The sequence below is a fragment of the Martes martes genome, assembly GCF_963455335.1.
Source record: "Martes martes genome assembly, chromosome: 9".
NCBI lineage: Eukaryota > Metazoa > Chordata > Mammalia > Carnivora > Mustelidae > Martes > Martes martes.
Genome location: NC_137896.1, coordinates 50,981,741 through 51,002,115, shown reverse-complemented (window position 1 = coordinate 51,002,115; position 20,375 = coordinate 50,981,741). Strand labels below are relative to the sequence as shown.

The 20,375-nt window shown below is 42.4% G+C and overlaps 1 protein-coding gene across 1 annotated transcript in view; it reads right to left on the bottom strand.

Annotated features, from left to right (window-relative positions):
* The window catches only part of LOC308349086 (uncharacterized protein), a gene marked incomplete at its 3' end in the record, with an annotated part of 78,337 nt that extends 67,997 nt beyond the window's left edge, over positions 1 to 10,340 (bottom strand). Inside the window, exon 1 of the mRNA XM_080813622.1 lies at positions 10,280 to 10,340. Within this exon, the coding sequence (XP_080669748.1) occupies positions 10,280 to 10,282 (3 nt within the window). The 5' untranslated portion in view covers positions 10,283 to 10,340. The remainder of the gene's footprint in view (positions 1 to 10,279) is intronic.
* Between the last annotated feature and the right edge of the window lie 10,035 nt (positions 10,341 to 20,375).

The window sequence follows — 20,375 nt, the reverse complement described above, 5'->3', positions numbered from 1 at the left end:
AGCGATGTCTCCCAGTGGAGCCGACTTTTAAAAGTCCAGATTTTGTGCTCTGTTGCTCCACCGTTTGCCGGGAACCGGCCCCTCCCCCCACCCCGGGGTCTATCTTCCCGTCGCTTTGGATTCACTTCTCCGCAGGTCCTACCTTTGAGAAGGTGATCGCTTTTCTGTTTCTATAATTGTTGCTCTTCTTCTCTTCGATTTCCCGTTGGATTTGTAGGTGTTCACAATGGTTAGATAAGCTGTCTAGCTGATCTCCTGCTACCCGATGTCGTCTCAGCCTGCTACTTCTTCACCATCTTCGGGATTTGCTTTTTCTAACTGTTCACCCCATGACATACAACTTCAGGAAACCCACAGCCCATGGATCATTGTTGAAGGGCACATTCAGACTCAATCAAAGTGTAACTAAGGGTAAGCATACACATAAATAAAAATATCATTCAAAAAATCAATATCACCTCAAACTTTCTTTTTCATTCCCAAATGAGCTTTTATGGGTTTTAATGTCAATTAATGTGCTTATTAGAACTGGTAAAAAACAGTCACTGCTGAAATTTTAAGATCACCACTCTGCTTTCCCTAATTTCTATTGATGTACTTTTATCTCATACAAAAATGAATTACTAAGGACTAAATCATACTTCACTGAACACATTTCAGCTGAAATGATGCACCAAGTTGTACAGCTTTGGTCAGGCTTATGCTGTTGTTGTCAACATAGTATACAGGATGTGAGAGCTACTGTCTTTTCCTTCTCCCATGAATATTAGTCCTAACAGATTCTTCAAGTGGAAAGAAAACTTAGTCTAGAAGATACACTAGTTCCTCTCCTCCCTGGTGAAAAATACTGTTAGAGCTATTAGTTTTAGACAGAGAAGCAAGTTCACTTTGGAAAAAAGCACACACAAAAAAACCCTCAAACATGACCTTTAATACGAAAGTGTAAACTTCATTTGGAAACAGCACTCAAAATACTGTTTTGAAGGGCCTTTACAACAGTGGTATACTCTTTGAAAAGAGATTTCAGATCAACTGATTGAGTCATATTTACTTTACCTAGGGACAATTAGATTAAATTAAAAATTCCAAACAAAAACTTTTAGGACACAAATAAAATTATATGTGCTTTTATTCCTGCAACCATCTCCAAAATCTAATATTCAATGGTTTAAATTGCTGCATTTCTCATTTGCAATGCAGATGAAGAGAGGAACACAGAAGACACATGTGAGATGAGGTGTGAGGCATAAAAGGAAGTACAGGAGGCAACTAATCAGCTGAATAGTGACTGCCCCAATGATGCCCATACCCTGAGCCCCAGAAGCTCTGAGTACTTTACCTTACCTGGCAAATGGGATTTAGCAAGCATGATTAAATTAAGGTGTGAGGGGGGAGAGATTATCCTGGATTACCTGGGTGGTCCCAATGTAATCATGAGGATCCATAAGGAGACAGGAGGATCAGAATCAGAAGGCAATGTGAAGTCGGAAACAGAAGGATAAAAGGTGGTGCAACGAAGGGCCACAAGCCAGGGAATGCAGGCAGCTTTAGAAGCAGGACAAGGCAAGAAAATGGATTCTCCTCTAGAGCTTCCAGAAGGAACACAGGCCTGTTAACACCCTGATTTTACCACAATGAGACTGATTTTTGAACTTCTGACTTCCAGAACTGCAAGATAATCAATTTGTGTTGTTTCAAGCCACTGAAAGTTTGTCATTTGCTACAGTGGCACTAAAAAACTACTAGAACACCTCACTGAGAGGCATATTGAGTCTGTACAATGGCAGTGACCATTTCTAGGTAGGGCTGTCTGCAGGGTGTGGTAGTACTGGGCCTGGATAGTTGATGGCCGGCACCCATTCCCCTTCTGCCTCCCTGAACCCCAGTGCTCCGTGGGCCTCCTCCACTGCAGCCCAGGTGATTCACAGGAAGCTGGCCCCATCCACACTACCAGGGAAGAGTTCTGTTATGGAAGCCAGTGATGTTCCTCCTGGGCCATTCACACAGCCAGCTGTTCGACAGTGAGTGCCTTGTTACTGTTCTACGAGAGACAGTAACCTAGGTTGTCCCAACTCACATGAATGGGAAGGGCTTTACAGAAATATCTGGGTTGTCTCTGTATGTGAACAAGGAAGGCAGTGCCCCCACCACTGGCAGCCATCGCACAGTCAGCAGGGAGTGGAAGACAAACCGGCCAGAGGGAAAGGGCAGAGTAGGGGCAAATGGAGAGAATCATGGAGACAGTGTGAATAAAACACATTCTTTGCCAGCCCTGCCTTGAGCTGCTGCTTCATGAGATTGAAGTATTTCTTTTTTTATCTTTAAGACAGTTTGAGTTAGGATGAGACAACCATCCAAACTGATTCAGGAGGTCAGACTTTATGGACACTAAGAAAACCAGATAATAAAAGTAGAGGATTCACATGTGTGAAAAGTTTCCTTTCCAACTAAGGGGAAAAAAAAACCTAGAACCTTGAATTTGTGGTTATTCTGCTATTCTTGCTATTTTTCATCATTCAAATGTACTTTTCAAGAATGAGGAACTTAATCTCAATAAACACAGTGATGGTTCCCTGAAAATTTGTAACCAAGTAGGGAACAGTCAGAGCCTCTAAATAGATTGTTTTGAATTGACTTAACAATCACACAAGATACACTCTAAAATTTATCAAAGAGTGGGACTGACTTTCTTATATGTGATTTCATGCAAATTTTTGTCTACCTGATGATTTTTAGTTTTTGTCTACTGGATGAGTGAATAAAGGTGTCTCAACATGGTCCAGAACTAATGGTGTTCCCTGGCTCAAAGTGAAATCCAGGGTCATTTTTATTTCCTTTTCCATGAACTTCTCCTTCCTCTCATTTGGTCTGTTTTTCAATTGGACTGTTTGTCTTCTTCTCAATTTGTAGGCACTCTCTATATATCAGAGACATGAACTCCTTGAACAGCTGATGTTACAGATGCTTTTCACAGTCTGGTGCCCACATGCGGCTTTACTCTATCTTTTGATATACAAATCTTTTTCAAATTTTTAAAACAAAGTGGCATGTCATTTTTTCTAGGGTCTGTGGGTCTTATCTCTACAGAAGGTAGTCTACCACTTCCCAAATTTTTACATGCTCCTAGATTGTCTCCAAATTCTTAATCATTTTGTTTGTAGAGTTAGAACTTAAATCCATTTAGAATGTTAATCAGTCTGACATCTGCTTACATATGTGATAGGAAGCAAGGGTTCTAAGAAAGAGAGACAGTTCTTTTAGCTCTGAGGGATAGAGCTTAGAGTCAATATTCAATGATACTCTGTCTCATTTTCTAGAAGGAACTGGTGGTTTCTGTTTGGAACTCTGATAATTTTTTCTTAGTCCCTGAAAGTCAAATAGGTTTATGTCTGTTTTGGTTTGTGTCTGTTCAGCTAATTCTCCCTGGGACTTAAAGACCTTATGAATTGAAGGCATGACTATTTTTCAGCTCAGGTAAATTCTGCATTAGTTCAGTTATAACTTCTGATATTTTCTCCTTTTGTCCTCATGATACTTGCAAGGTAGATTTGGACCTGACCTCAGATCTTATTTATTCGTTTCGGATTTCCATCTCTTCGAATTTTTCCTCAGTGTTCTGGGATATTCCTTTGGAAAATCAATTTTGTTCTCTGCAGTGATCATTACTGTTTACAGTGTTCCTATTACATGTTTAAACTAGTGAATTTAAGTTTTAAAGCTTTCTTGTATTTTTATGTTTTAAAAGATTTATAAAATTTATTTGATGAGAGAGAGAGAAAAAGTGAGCACAAGAAGGGGGAGTGGCAGAGGGAAAGGGGGATGGAGAAGCAGACTCCCCACCTAGAAGGGACCCCCCCCAACACAGGGCTTGATCTCAGGCAGATATTTAACCGACTGAGCCACCTAGGCACCCCAAAGCTCCCTTTCAAAATCTTCAGTAAGTATTTTGCTGCTCTTTACTGTAAATGTATCCCCCTCAGACTTCCTTGACAATAAGTTTCTCCAGCTCTGTAGTCAGTTCTTAATCAATGAGGACACATGCTTTGGACCTCAGTTTGGTGCTCCTGCACCAAGATGCTACCTGCCACTCAAGTGTGTGAACTCTTCCAGCTCGGGCCTAGTCACGCTTCTGGGAATTCCAGGGCATCAGCGAACCTGCTCTAAGGGAACCATGCTTTGTGCATAAAAGCAGGCCCCTGCCATGAAGCAGCCGCTCTCAAACCTCCCCAAGTTGTCCTTTTCTACACAGCGCAGTCTCTAAGCAATTCAACCTGCTGGAAAAGCCCATTTCTCTATGACCAAGGACCATAAGAGAGGGAAGGTACACCATGGGCCCCATACAGAAACAGGTCTTCACTGAAAGCCTTCGAGAGAGATGGCCTTTTCTTCCAGGCATTCCATCATGGCACCCCGAAATCCTGAGATGCTCTTCCACTCCTCCCCCTGAGATGCCAAAAGGCACTTGGCAGTCAAATAGGTCCTTCCCACAGCCTACCTACATGATTCTTGAGGGCCTGCCTGGTGCTAGGGATTGGCAAAGGCAACACAGGCACCTGGTCTTACACTCTGAGGTCACTGGTTCTTGAGTGAAGGAAGGAAAATGAGAGGGTCCAGGAGACTGCACACAACACCATCTTCTCAGAACATCTCCCTGGCCCCCAAGATCACCTTGTCATGGCAATGTCAACAGAGCACGGCAAGTGCTACCTCAGAAGTCCCTCTGACACCTCAGCAATACAGAGAGAGCCCACCCATAAACATAATCCCTAGAACCAGCATCCTTTAGGAACCAAAACCCCTATGAGTCAATTACTTTGGTGTGTTAGTGTATTTTTACCTATGTAAAATATAAGAAAAGGAGGAATGACATACCTGTATGATTTTGGGCAGTACATCAACTCGATTTTGAGTGTTTTGGATTATAGTTAGATACTTGTTTTCCAAAAAGAAATTTATAATCCATTTAATAAAACAATGTGAGCTGCCATGTATGGAATTTTTATACTATAAATGTTTTCATTGTCTTGAGTTGTAGTAATGTACATACACTGGCGTTGGTCTCAAATGGGGGATGTCTGGAAGGAAACAGAATATGTGATTAGGGGAGTGAGTGTAACCCCCCGCCCCAAACAGTTCAATTTCAATATATATCTCAGATATATATTCGGTTGTATGAATAGCAACTAAAACTTTAAAATTAAAGTACCAAAAATTATTAGAGATGGCATTTTTAGGCAGACTTGTTTCTGATTCTGCCTTGTGACCTGACCAAGATGGGATGGTGGCTCCTGTTACTGCTTGCTTGTTACAGCTACGGCATACAGCTGTGGAAGTACTAAGTACTAAGCTACTAAGAAATTTGAGACAGGATAAGCAATTCTAAAAGTAAGGACATTTTCACATACATTATAACTAATTTAATTTTTTTTTAAATTTATTTATTTGTCAGAGAGAGAGACCGAGAGAGAGAGTGAGCACTGGCAGACAGAGGCAGAGGGAGAAGCAGGCTCCCCGCAGAGCAAGGAGCCCGATGTGGGACTCGATCCCAGGACGCTGGGATCATGACCTGAGCCGAAGGCAGCTGCTTAACCAACTGAGCCACCCAGGCGTCCCCATTATAACTAATTTAATATTATTTTAGAACTGAAACAAATCTAAAAGAATGTACAGGCATTCTTCATCATTTTAGGTACTTTAATATCCAATACTACAATAATCAAATCCACGGGACTTTAGTTTTATAGTCTTTTCCTTGTAGATGAATCTAAAGAATAGAATCAGTATAAACTACTTTATGTCTGAAAGAATTCATCTTTGAGGTATCAGACCCGACCAGTTCCAAAGAATTAATAAGAAGTCCCTTTCTTGGTGCAGCCACATTGGGAAACAGTGTGGAGATTCCTCAAAAAAAAAAAAATTAAAATAGAGCTGCCCAGTGACCCTGCAACTGCACTACTGGGTCTATACCGAGAAGATACAGATGTAGTGAAAAGAAGGGCCATCTGTATTCCAATGTTTATAGCAGCAATGGCCAAAGTCGCTAAAGTATGGAAAGAACCAAGATGCCCTTCAATGGAAAAATGGATAAAGATGTGGTCCATATACACTATGGAGTATTATGCTTCCATCAGAAAGGATGAATACCCAACTTTTGTATCAACATGGACTGGACTGGAAGAGATTATGCTGAGTGAAATAAGTCAAGCAGAGTCAATTATCATATGGTTTCTTACTTCTGGAGCATAAGGAATAACACAGAGGACATTGGGAGATGGAGAGGAGAAAGGAGTTGAGGGAAATTGGAGGGGGAGGCAAACCATGAGAGACTGTGGACTCCTTTAGAAGGGAGGCAGGTGGGGGGTTGGGTGAGCCTGGTGATGGGTATTACGGAGGGCACGCATTGCATGAAGCACTGGGTGTGGTGCATAAACAATGAATTCTGGAACACTGAAAAGAAATAGAATAAATAAAAAAAAGAAGTCCCCTTCTCCTTCTTTAAATTTCATAATCAATACAAAAAATTACATGGTATTGGACTTGAGCTACTACTTGCTGTATATCCAGCTCTCTTACTAACTTTTATATACCTGGAGGCACTTGCATGAGGCAGATAAGTTCTCAACAAAGAACTTTAATTGCAATATATTAAAGTATACTATGTTTTCCACAGTGACTATAGACTATTTATCAAATCAGAAACAAGTTCTAAAAAAAAATACCCACATACAGATAGCTAACAAATACAGTCTTGTACCTCTAAAGGTTAGTACTTCTACATCTTTCAAAATGCATCAAGTTTCTGCTGTTTTCCCCTGATCCAAGCATGCACATTTGTGTGTATGTAAGTAAACACCCAAAGACAACTGAATTAGTAGTCCACATTCCCCACATGGATTAATGCCTGTTGTGATCTTTTCCCCTCCAAAATTGTTTCTGATTATTCACTTTAACTAATTTTGCCTGCTTTCAAATAATAGGGAGAAGAAAATTTGCTTCCCCACCCCAGCACCAATCAAAGGGATACTTCTGTCCTGTGAGCCTTCATTTTTCATAGAAAAACAAAAACAAAAACAAGAAAGACCTGAGCAGTGAAACTAGAAATTCCCTCATGTTTCCTTCCTTTCTGGAGCTTACTGCCCCTCGGTTGCCCAGTTGCTCAAATATTGGCCCCTCCATAAGAAGCCGTAAGTAGCACCTACTGGATGAAAGATCCAGGATAAAAGAAAGGGCTACTCTGGGCAGTTGCATGGCCTGGGATGGTCTGCCTCACCACTGGGCAAGGTCTGGGGTCACCATACCTCAACACCTTTAAGAGAAGACTTCAACAAGAATGTTTATTTCGACATCTTTGCATGAGAAAATGAACACTGCCTTCAATAAACAGTTTCAATTAAAAAATTAAAATTTAAAAATATAATTTTAAATATAATTATACCAAAAAGAATCATGACACATGTTGAATTACTTTAGGAGCCACAGTCTTCCTGAGGTACAAATAAATAGTTTATACAAATAGGTAAAATCATTTATTAGGAAATTTTAAACCTCTTACAATAAAGTTACCATTAAATATAAGAATAAGATGACTATTTTGCTTAAAAATAAACAAAGGTCACTTTGAAAGAAAATGAACAGCTTCCCTGTGGACATCCTCTATACCCAGCCCAATCAGTACTTACCAAGTACAGGTTTGTAGATTTTGTTAACATGGTAAATGATGGAAATAAATGAGGAAGACAATATTTTCAAAACAATGTAAAAAGAAGCTTAAAACAAGTATCTTGATTCTCCTTATTCTTCCACTCTAAGCTTATAGCCTTTGGATAATACGTGGGAAAGAACGTAAGGACATTTAAATTTTAACTTAAATGTCTACTGAACTAAAATGCTATCTTATTAAAATTCCTATCCTAAATTTTAAAAAGTCATGGTACCAAATAATGTTGACAATCATGTAATGTAATCCTATCTTAAAACTCAAATGATAAGAATGAATACTTCAAAACTAAATGGTTAGCTTTGTTAAAAATATTCTTACTGAGTATTAAAAAAAATCACCAAATGATATCATGTTTTTAAACTCATTCTACTCATCATGCCTGTATTTTTTCCCACCAGTTCTCTATAATGACTTAGCATTCTTTCTTGTCTGCGCTTCTCTCCCATCTCCTGTGGCCAGCACCAGAAACACAAGGATTCCAACGTCCTGAGAGCAGACTGGAGTATCCCATTGTCTTCTAGAAGCTGTGCATTTTGACCCTACTGGTCCATTCCACCTGCCCAATAGGCAAGATTGCCCAAACGGACAGTGCAGTCAGAAAGGGAGGCAAGGACCGAATCTTGAGGGATAGCAGAGAGAAAGACTCCCCTTAAGAAAACTGGCAAGAATTCCTATCTCACATTGAGGTCTTTCATCCATTTTGAGTTTAATATTTTGTTCTAATAACACAACTCTGGGTGGGCTCCCAGATGGCTCCTGAGTGAGGACTCATCACCAGGAAGACCACACCACGATTAGAACTTAGAATCTCCAGCACCCCCACCCCAACCCCTCCATTCCTCCAGAGAGGGGAATGGAAACAGAGCACATCTATGTAAGGAAGCCTCCATAAAAATCCTCATAGCAGGGGTTTCAGGGAACTTCCAGGTGAGTAAACATATCCATACCAGGAGGGAGATGAACCCCAGCTCCACAGGAATAGACATTCCTGTGCTTGGGACCCTCCCAGACTGTGCCCTTTGTGTCTCTGCATCTGACTGTTCATCTGTATCCTTTATCATACCTTTCATAAATTATAAATGAAAACAAATGTTTCCCAGAGTTCTGTGAGCCACTCAGTTGAACCAGAGGAGGAGTTGAAGGAACCTCTGATTTGTAGCCAAGTTGTAGAGAAGTTTTAGGTAACCTGGGCCCCTCCTACTCATGACTGGCACCTGAATGTGATGGAACAGTCTCATGGGACTGAGCCCTTAACCTGTGGGATCAGATGCCATCTCAAGGCAGACAGCGTCAAAGCTGAGTGAAACTACAGGACACCCAGCTGGTGTTGCAGAGTTGCTGGGTGAGGGAAAAACCCACACACTCAGCCACAGTGTTAGAAGTGAAGTGTTCTGTGTGAATATGGTAATGTGAAAGCAGAGGGGAGAACTGAATTGTTTCCTTGACATACACTCTCACACAAAATATGTATGCCAGGTCTTTGCTGATGTGATATGGCACATATTCAAGTTCTAGTGAAATATCATAAAGAGTCACCTCAAAAAACAAACAAACAAACAAACATGCAAAATATGGATGAGCTGGGAGAAAATAAGCAATGTTTCCTCTTTCCCATCAAGAGGAAGACCATTCCTGAATTATCCATGATTTTGCTCTTACCTGAATAACCACACAGTTCAAGAGTACTTGAAGAAAAATGCATGTTTGGTCCTCAGTGATCCTTTCCCCTGATATGGCTGGCAAGAGTGGAGTGATTTCTTGTGGATATATCTTTGCTTCAGAGTGGGGAAAAAAGGAGTTCTTTCACCAACATTCAAAGGGTTTTTAAAAAATGGCCTCCATTAAAATACATCTGCCCCTCCTTTGGAACCTACTTACACTACACTCCAGGCCAGTGAGCATCAAGGGCTTGGAAATATGGTACAAAGTCCCATGAAGCCACCTCTCCCTCTAAACCATTCTTCTCTCTGCCAAATTCTGCTTTGGTCAGCCTAAGGATCAAGTACCTGTCATTGGGCAATAAAGTGATATGCATTAATCAATCAATGGCCCTAACTGGCAAGTTCCTTAAAAACTCATGGGACACAGATGGCTGCCATGACTATTCCCAGGAAGCAGCTACTGTCTTTCCATGAATTCAGCATGAAAATACACAGCTGGGTGAGCAGATGAATGTCCACTCATGAAAAAATCATGATGAGGACAATAAACAGTAGTTTTGGATGGCAGATTTAAATCTCATTCACAACCAAGAAAACACTCCAGATACATGATGTGTCTCTACTTCCTGCTGTTCCCAACATCTGATTCCTCCCTTCCATTCCTGTTTCCATCACTTCAGTAAATGTCTCCTGTCCTCATTTCATATAAAATAGGCTCTGATTCTTTCTATTCTAATGTCTGTAAGACATTACTGTGAACAAGAGCAGGGGATAATTCCTCCTCCGAACTCATCTACGAAATAAAGATTTCTATTCAGGATCATGACAAGCTGAGGAATCCCTCAAGAGAACTTCCAGAGTCATTTCAACCTGTAAGGCTGGCTAAAATGTTCCTCACCATCTGCCACACCAGGGCTAGGACTGATGAGTGTCTCCACCGTACAGGTCCCTCTGGACGACATGATCGCTGGGAAACGAGGCATGAGGCAAGCAAAAATCAGCACCTGCTCTTTTGCACAGTTTGTCTGAAGTGCTTGAAGCCACAGAAGAAACAGCTTGACTCCTTCAGATCTAAACTAAAAAAAAAAAAAAAAATTAAAGGTGACAAAATTAAACACATGTTTATGCAGAGATGCACTGCAATGCAGATTCAGTTCTGAGAAAGAAAAACTAGAAGTTAAAGGTACTGTTAAATTCCTGCACCAAGTTCTTAGGAAGCAGGCGTGCTGCAAGAAGCCCAAGGGTGAAGAGCTGGGGTCTGGAGCCACAGTGCCTGGTTCCAAAGCAGGCTCTGCTTCTTGCTAGCTTAGCTGTGGCCAGTGGAGAACCACTGAACTTCTCCCTTTGCATCAGTCTCCCCCTCTGAAAAATGGGGATAATAAACGAATTTACCACAAAGTGTTGGCACAGTGTTAAGTGACTTACAACAGTGCCTGTATCATCGACTGTCAGTTAATCACAAAAACAATGCAAAGACAATTGTCCTCCAAATTTACAGTGTGCTTTGAATAGGGTTTTTGTTATCTCACTATAATATGCACATGTATCATGTAAAGTTCTTGAAAAATCTCAGAGCTAAATAAGACCTTAAAGATCTGGCTCAGTTATTTGACCTTGAAGCCCATTCATCAGGCATTTCTACACCAGCCCTCCCTTTCACCTATGCAGGGAGCTACCTCGAGGGCTGCCACCAAAGCATCACTTCCACAAAGAGCCATTCAGGATTTTCTGGGACTCATGTCATTGCTGGACTTCTGGCATAAGTCCATTGTTCCTGGTGGATGCTTCCAGTAGTAGGAAATGGAACATGCTCAATGAGGGCAGGAGGTTGTGTCTGACTGGGCCAGCACCTAGAAAGGTGCCTGAAACATGTAGCTGGCATCCAGTAAATGTGTGTAATAAATGAGTGAACTAGACAAGAACAGATACGTACTGGTAGACATGGCCTGTGGAGTACAGCTGCAAAAGCAGGAGAGTATTGAGACTCCTACATGGTAGGTTGCATGGCACTGAGTTAAAGAAAATGGGTCCTACAATCAGACCAAAGGTTAAACCTCGAAAGCTATGCGATCTTGGACAGGTCACCTACAACAACAAAGACCCCGGTCTTCCATTGATAATAGCTGGGAAGAGAGAATCCATTTCAGAAGGAAAGGGGACACAGGATGGCTGTGTACAACACTTATATTGTGGTCAAAGTGGCAGTGTAAATTCATTTTATGGGGTCCCACACCATCATCCCCCACTACCATTTGAAATATATGGCAATGATAGATGAAAATATACATATATATATATAAATAAAAGATTTATTTATTTATTTATTTATTTGACAGAGAGAGAGATCACAAGTAGGCAGAGAGGCAGGCAGAGAGGCAGACAGAGAGAGAGAGAGAGAGAGGAGGAAGCAGGCTCCCTGCTGAGCAGAGAGCCCAATGCAGGACTCCATCCCAGGACCCTGAGATCATGACCTGAGCTGAGGAGAGAGGCTTAACCCACTTAGCCATCCAGGTGCCCCTAGATGAAATATATTTTTAAGAGAAGAGTAAAGTTAGCAAGTGAACCTCGGTAAATAACAAAACAAACAAACAAAACCCAAAACTGACAAACATCCCCATAAAGCAGCAACCACAGAAATTCTCAGTGATGCACAGATGTCTAGCCACAGGAAAAGGTGTCTGGAGGCCAACTTCAAGGAGGACAAGTTGCTCCCACTGGAGATAAAGGCAGACTGAAAGGCCTGCTCACTTGCTGCCTGAAGCTGCAACTTCAACTGGGCTGGCAGCCTTGATTGCACACCAATTGCTTCACCAGGGCACTGTGAGGTTTCCAGTAGCTCATTACATCTAAACACTACTGCCTTCTTTAACAAGGTTTCCCTTCCAGATCGCCCCTGACTTACAGGGATAGGCAGCAGGTGTCCCTACACATGCTCCTTCCAAACTCTCTCCTCTCTCTGCTTTCTTCTGATCCACTTTTTATTTATGGGCTATCTTTACAGGATATCCCTTCTGTGATTAAACAGGTCTTAATAATTCTACCTTTTGTAAAGGAAGCCTTCCCCAATTACTTGTATGTTGATAAATATTTACCTCTGAATCTCCATAAACCATCGCTTTATATGGCACCAACATGTAGAAAATAAGAATGAAGTTACCCAATTTTCAGAATGAACCATACAAATTACAACCTACCTTCTAAAACCCAGAGACGGAAAGAGAACATCTGCATAAACAAAAGTAATGTGGGTTCCTTATTCATTCATATTTATTGTGCAAAATGGAAGTTTTAGGAAGATTAGAATAATGCATACTTGTTCTATTATATAGGCAACTAATCCTCTGTAGATGGTAATGTATCCATAACTCCATCCCTAATCTAGAATTTCTGGACACAAGGAGAGGGTATTAAAATCTCCTCTGTGGGAGGTAGAGGATTACAGTGTCTGGCTCTGGCCTTCCTGCTGCAGGACGAGACTTGCAATTAGTGATGGCAAATGGAACTCACAAAACACTTCTGGGCTTTAGAGGACATCGGAAAACTAACAAAGGACTTAGAAAATGGTAGGAAAGGAAGCAGGAAGAAGGAAGGTGGCAGAAACAAGTGAGCCAAAACCTGATCTGTAAGCAACAAGCTCAAGAGAAACAAATCAGGGTGCCAGAGAACAAATGCCAATTTCACTGCAGGATCTCTACAGGTCTGTGCCCTCCAGACCCCAGTTCCCATGACATGGTAAGTTGGGGGAACTGAACCTGAGCTTTCCTTAATAAACCAGGACCCTCAAATGGAACCAAAGTGATCCCAACCAAGAACACTCCCAGCCTCCTGGCAAAGGAAAGACAACCCCTCCAGAAAAACACAGAATTAAAAGAGATTACCTCTATGTTCCAATAAATCTGGTCTCAAAATCCCATCACAGATCATGCAAGAAATGAGGCCACTGTGAGAGACAGCAGACTGAGGGAAAATGAAGACTTTAGACACTGGAATGATCAGATACACAATAGGAAATATTACATGTTAATTGTTTAAGAACACAAAAAAAGGTCTAAAAATGAAGAAGGATCAAGAGCCTATCAAAAGCAACAGGCCAAGTGTGAACATGGAACTGAAGGAACTTAAACAGGGACCAAAAATCACTGAGACGTAAAACACAACAGAATGGTGGGACAGTAGATGAGCCTCAAATGAAGGACTTCACGCACTGCACACAAGAAGTGAAGACATTCCCCAGAATGCAACACAAGGAGGCAGGAGAAGAGGATGAACGCCAGCTCGAGAGACATGGACAACAGATGGGAGGTTTAAATAAGAATCCTGGGAAGTACAGCAGAAGGACAGAGTCAACATTTCAGAAGACAACAGCGGAACATTTTACAGAAATGATAAATCTAGAAATACAGGAAATGCACAGATACCAAGCAGGGCAAGAAATCTTCAACTAGACATTTTGTGGTAAAGCTACACAACACCAAAAACTAAGAAAAAAGGTTTTAAGGAAAGCCAGAGAGAGAAGGCATTTAAAGGAATGAACAGGATGGAAACAGGGTTTAAAGCTGCTACAGTAGTAAGGAGACGCTAGTAAAATGGTACCTGTAAAGGGTGACAGGAGTATTTTTACTGCCGCTACTGTTAATACTGTGTCTAATGCACATAACAACTGAAGACTGTGAAGGTTAATCTGGAGCAGAAAAAACTAAATGAATTATGACCCTCAAAAGAAGGATCATGCCAATGAATTTCACAACTCTGGTGATCACTTTCAAAGCATCTCCTCTTTTTATCATAGCATTTGTATCATGTCCAGGATGAGATATTACAGCATACATGATAGAATATTTTAAAACAATAGTCCATTTTCCTCAAACTCCATGTTGAAAGCAAATGACTCTGTCAAACACTTTGAAGAAGGGAAAAGTAGTGGAACCATGTTTTGTCAAGAAAGCCCAGGGAGAGGGGCGCCTGGGTGGCTCAGTGGGTTAAAGCCTCTGCCTTCGGCTCAGGTCATGATTCCAGGGTCCTGGGATCGAGTCCCGCATCAGGCTCTCTGCTCAGCAGGGAGCCTGCTTCCTCCTCTCTCTCTGCCTGCCTCTCTGCCTACTTGTGATCTCTGTCTGTCAAATAAATAAATAAAATCTTTAAAAAAAAAAAAAGAAAGAAAGAAAGCCCAGGGAGAAAGCAGGTAGCAAAACCAAGTAGCAGTACGGAGAAAGGGCAGCCTCAGGAAGAAAATGAACACCATTTTCTTCTGCTTTGTTCTCTTTTTTGTTTTCTTGTTGTTGGTATCTTTTTTTTTTTTTTTTTTGGTCTTTCCCAGAAATCACTTCATATATGCACATTTATCTGTTGAACTTCAGTGAAAGTTGGGAGGAAAAGGTGCCAGAACTTTTGAATGGTTGTCTTCAGCTGAGTGCTTATTTTCTTCTTTCAGTTTTTCTGGGGTTTCCAACTATTCTTCAATAAACATGTGTTGCTTTCTGGCAGAGTAAAGCCAAATGCATTTTTAAAAGAAGTAATGGCAGGTCATCTGTCCATCCAGGTCAGGAGACAGCCCATACCAAGGCAGGTAGAGAGGGTAGTAGACTCCCCTCTGTGAGTTCCTGCCCTCTTGGTCTTTTCTCAGCCCTTGCTCTCTGCTCTGTCTCTCCAGTCACACCCCAAACCCAGAGCAACAAAAGGACTGTTCAAAACTTAAACCCTGTGAGAAGGGCCATGCAGAGGCAAGGAGAGCCCTATAAGACTCTGAGCCATGTGGTCTGTGTCTGAGACTGCACATCTCCTTGAGCCACGTTCCATTCCCTCCATGCCTAATGTTGGCCTCGGGTTCTACAGAAGCAGTCAGGGCATCCATACACTCCTCTCTGCGTGCTTTTCTGTATACCTGATCCCACCTCAACCCACATCCCCCAGCACCATGCACCATCCATCATCTCCCTTCAGTCAATCTGCAAATAGGTAAACACAGCCTGTAAAACCTGCCCTCAACCAAGCTATGCCTGGAGTTATGATCGTCTGTCTTTACCATCAAACTTTCTAAAAGGCTATTCTTGTGTGCAGCCTCCATGGTCTCACCCCCAGTCACTCTATCTCTCTGTCTGGTTTAGGACCCCACTACTCACCTCACCTTTTCTTTTAGTATGCAGTGACAACCTCCTCGATCTACCACCACCCCCTAATCAAGCTGCTCTGCAACTTTTCGCATCATCAAACATTGCTGACATTTCATTCCTTGAAGTCTCTCTTCTCTAGACATCTGTGCAAAAATGCATTCCTGGCATCAAAGCCACATCCCTCCCCTTCCATCCACTACTCCTTTATCCTTCCTCTTTATCTGCCCAAGAAAAGAAGGAATTACCCTAAATCCTTAACTGTCACTCTCTCTACAAGGAATATGTCCCTTGGCAACAGCATGATTGCATCTCTCTTCCCCCAAGCACTCATCCCTACATTTTGACTGTCCAACCAGAACATACACCTGCGGGTCCCACAGACACCTTAACTCAGACCGCCTAACGCTGCACTCCTCCTCTTACCTCCTGGACCTGGCTCCCTTCCTGAGTTCCCATGACTGTTGTGGCAGTTGACACATCAGACTCAACTTTCTGAAAGCACAGATGCACCCCTAAGCCTACTGCAGCATTTTTTTCCATAGCCGAGATATGGAAGCAGCCCAAGTGTTCAGCAACAGAAGATGAAGTGGTACATACACACAATGGTATATTAGCCATCAAAAAGGATGAGATCCTGATATTTACAATAGTATGGATGTACCTAGAGGGTATTTTGCTAAGCAAAATAAGTCAGACAGAGAAAAACAAATACTGTATTTCCAGGGATGAATCCTTGAAAAATGCCCTACATATCCAAGTTTTAATGCAGGACCAGAAGCTACAGTTTTAGCATATATCACCACGATATAAAATAAAATATTAAAAAAAAATAAAGTGAAATAATAGGACAACAACAGCTAGGGTAAAAAGACTTAACAATTGTCTTGCTCATCATCACCAGCACCACACCAGTTACACGTCTGACCCCCAGGACAGCATAGCAGGTGTGAGGACAGGTCCAGGCAGAGAAAGTGTTACTTGTCTTTCACATTTTTTGAAAAATGATAAACTGAAGCGATGCCTGGGTGGCTAGGCTGGTTGAGCGGCCAACTCTTGATCTCAGCTTGGGTCTTGATCTCACGGTAGTGAGTTCAAGTCCCACACTGGGCTCTGCACTGGGCATGGAGCCTGCTTAAAACTAAACTAAACTAAACCAAAATAACACCCCTGTCAAAAGTACGTGAATTCACAACCTACATGTAAGTCAAGTTCTACTTGTTCTAAGACAGCATGAAAACCAAGATGTCATTATCAAGACAGGAAGCAAGATAAATTGTGTATGCCATGTGCCGTGAGATGACCCCAACCGCATCCAAGTTAGCCATGGCCCTCCACACATCTACAAGAGAGGGCATATTATCCCCATTACCACAGAGGAAACCAAGGCTCAGAGAGGTTAAAAAAAAAAAAAAAAAAAGAGTCCAAGATCATAGCATCATTTAGCAGCACAGCCAGAATGTATAGGAATGACCCCAAAATAGGCCACACCTAGTGGATAAATAGCTTAGTGTGGAGTTATGAAAACCCAGGTAGAAGGCTGCCTCAGAAAGGCAGATAATCAATAAAGGAAAAATAAAGAGGTGCCTGGGTGGCTCAGTCGGTTAAGCATCTGCCTTGGGCTCAGGTCATAATCCCAGGGTCCTGGGATCTTGCCTTATGTCAGGCTCCCTGCTCAGCAGGGAGTCTGCTTCTCCCTCTGCCTCTGCTCCCCAGTCGTTCTCATAAACAAACAAACAAACAAATAAATAAAATCTTACCCCAAAAAAGGAAAAATAAAGACCATAAGCTTACAATAAAGATAGGAATGATGAGTCAAAGCTTTCAGTGACACACACACACCTGCCTACAGTTCTCTGGCTAAAACATGGGTGGAATTGATGGGGTAGGAGGCACACAGGCCTGGACAGCATAACCCCAGCAGATGGAGAACCCTGGTGTAGGGTTAGCTACATTCCATTGTCCTTTAAAATGTCAAAACTAAAGAAATCTGGTAGGGTTATTGAAGTCTGATCCCAGGGGATGTCTGGTTGGCTCAGTCTGTTAGGCAGCAGCCTAACATGACTCAGGTCATGATCACAGGGTCCTGGGATCAAGTTCTGCATCAGACTCCTTGCCCAACCAGGAGCCTGCCTCTCCCTCTGCCTGTTGCTCCCCCTGCTTGTGTTCTTTCACTGACAAATAAATAATCTTTAAAAAGAAAGAAGAAAGAAAAAAAGAAAAAGAAAATCTGATCCACAGTATAGAACAACACAAAGGATGGTACTTTCTTGGGCTGATTTTTGTTTGTTTGATTTTAAGTAGGCTCCATAGCCAGCATGGACACTAGTGCAGGGCTTGATCTCAGGACCCTAAGACCACGAACTGAGCTGAAGGCAGACAATCGATTAAGCTACCCAGGTGCCCCACTTTCTTGGGTTCTAATGGGACTTTTCCTAGGTTCTAATCCTAGTTATACTGGCTGCCCAGGGGGAATGAAGTCCAGCACCACGAGAAAAGCATCCCAAGGCAGCAGTCCTCTGCAGGAGATTTGCTGGTGGCTGCCGTCATCAAAGAGTCAGTGGGTGAAGGTTTTGAAGCACGGTGGGAACAATGATAGCCACTGCCTTTTGGGTGTCACTGAACCATCCTACTCACCTTCAGGAAGCCTGGCCCTTCTCCAGTCAACACAGCAAAAGCAAACTTGTTAGAAGAATAGGGGAGGGGGGTCCCTCCCAGAAATCGAAGCAACCAGCCAAACAGTGCGGCACTGGAGGAAAAATAAAAATATGAAGGAATGTGGGGGCACCTGGGTAGCTCAGTCTGTTAAGCATCTACCTTCGGGTCAGGTCCTGATCTCAGGGACCTGGGATCTGAGCCCCACATCAGGCTCCCTGCTCAGTGAGGAGTCTCCCTCTTCTTCTCCCTCTGCCCCTGTCCCTAGCTCATTCTCTCTCTCTCTCTCAAATAAATAAAATCTTTAAAATAAGAAATTTAAAAATGAAGGAATGAATCAAAATGCAGAATTCAGAAACAGATGGAATGATATATAAAAACCTGAAATATGACCCAGTGAGTGAGGAAGGATTATTAAATCATGATATTGTATGAATTGATTACCAATTTTTTCTTAGAACATAGAGATTATGCTGAGTGAAATAAGTCAAACAGAGAGAGTCAAGTATCATATGGTTTCACTTATTTGTGGAGCATAACAAATAATATAGAGGAGATGGAGAGGGAGAGGGAGAGGGAAATTGGAAGGGGAGGTGAACCATGAGAGACTATGGACTCTGAAAAACAACCTGAGGGTTTTGAAGGGGCGGGGGGTGGGAGGTTGGGGGAACCAGGTGGTGGGTATTAGGGAGGGCACAGATTGCATGGAGCACTGGGTGTGGTGAAAAAACAATGAATACTGTTATGCTGAAAAGAAATAAAAAATTAAAAAAAAAAAAAAAGAACATAGAGCACACTGTACTACACCAAAACAAAAACACAAAATTAGGATTGAATACAAAAACAAAATTATCAGTGTTATTCCATCAAGTGTTTCTCTAACCTACTGAGCAAAACCTCAGTTCATCCTCCGAAAGAATCTGGGCACCACCTCAGCACACACGAACACATTTTCAGGCCACAGTTCACACTGCTCCAGTCCCCACTCTAAGTCCTGAGCCCTGGGCTCCTCCAGGCAAAGCCACCACCAACTGTGTCAGGGCCCCTGCCCTAGAAATCCCCAAACCCAACCACTTCACAACAGGGAAACTCAGGGAGATTCAAATGGGCAGAAACTTGGGACTTTGACTTTTTTTTTTTTAATTAAAAGGAAAATACAGCAAGAAACATTTCTAGCACAAAGTGAAGAGCTAATCTCTCACAATGTCAAGAGTTATTAGAATTATCAAAACACCATCAATAGTCTGACAGGTCAAACAGGCCAAAAGCTGGAAACACCAGAGGAAATGCTCACAGCAAACAGACCTGAAAGCCAGGGCCTGGACCGGCTGACATGGCTCTGCCACTTACCACAGCGAGAAAGTGTAACTTTCCTGGGCCTCAACTTCCCTCCTGGCTGGCAGGAAAGTGGCAACACCACAAAACTCATGTCTGGTCTGGGATTACGTGAAAGGAGAATGCTGGGTAAGAGCCCCGGCACACCGCCCGTCCAACCACAGTCTGTGCCCAATGAATGGGGATTTCCTCTACCACAGCCACACAAAGAGCTGAAGGATCTGCACAAGATGCCTGTTTATTTATTTACCAGTCACAAAACCACATTCTGCCACAAGCAGAGAGGGTAAGAGACCCCAAGAGATGGGAATATTCCTCACCCTGCCTGGACCGGGCTTTCAAGACAAGTTGGAAAGCCCACAGCAGCTCTGCCACTGACTCTGAATGAGCCTTTGGAAGACAACGCCATCCCAAACAACAGTTTAATTTACTTCTTAAAAAGCAGTGGGACAAGGTCTTGACCACGTCTTCATAAATTAACAGCTTAGGAGGCTAAACCCCAATGATTTAGTTATGTCCCCAGCAGGCACACCTCCACTCGTGGGCAGCTTCAGGGAGGAAGGGTGCTCCCCACCCACGAGGACACCCTCTGACACTCATCTGCCTGAAGATGCTTCCTGCCCATGGGCATTTACTCCCTGGAGCCTTCCCCATCTAAGCTTCTCTCTGGATGCTGCACGAGGCAACTTCCTCACACCCCCATCACCACTGGCGACACCACAGCTACCCCCAAGCCTTCAAGCAGGGTGCACCTGTCTTTGCTGCCAAGCATCCCATCAGCCCAGCTCCATCACTGATTTCTGTACCCATAATTAATTAATTTATGTATGTATGTATTTATTTATTTTTACAGATTCATTTATTTTAGGGAGAGAGAGAGAGAGATACAGAGAGAGT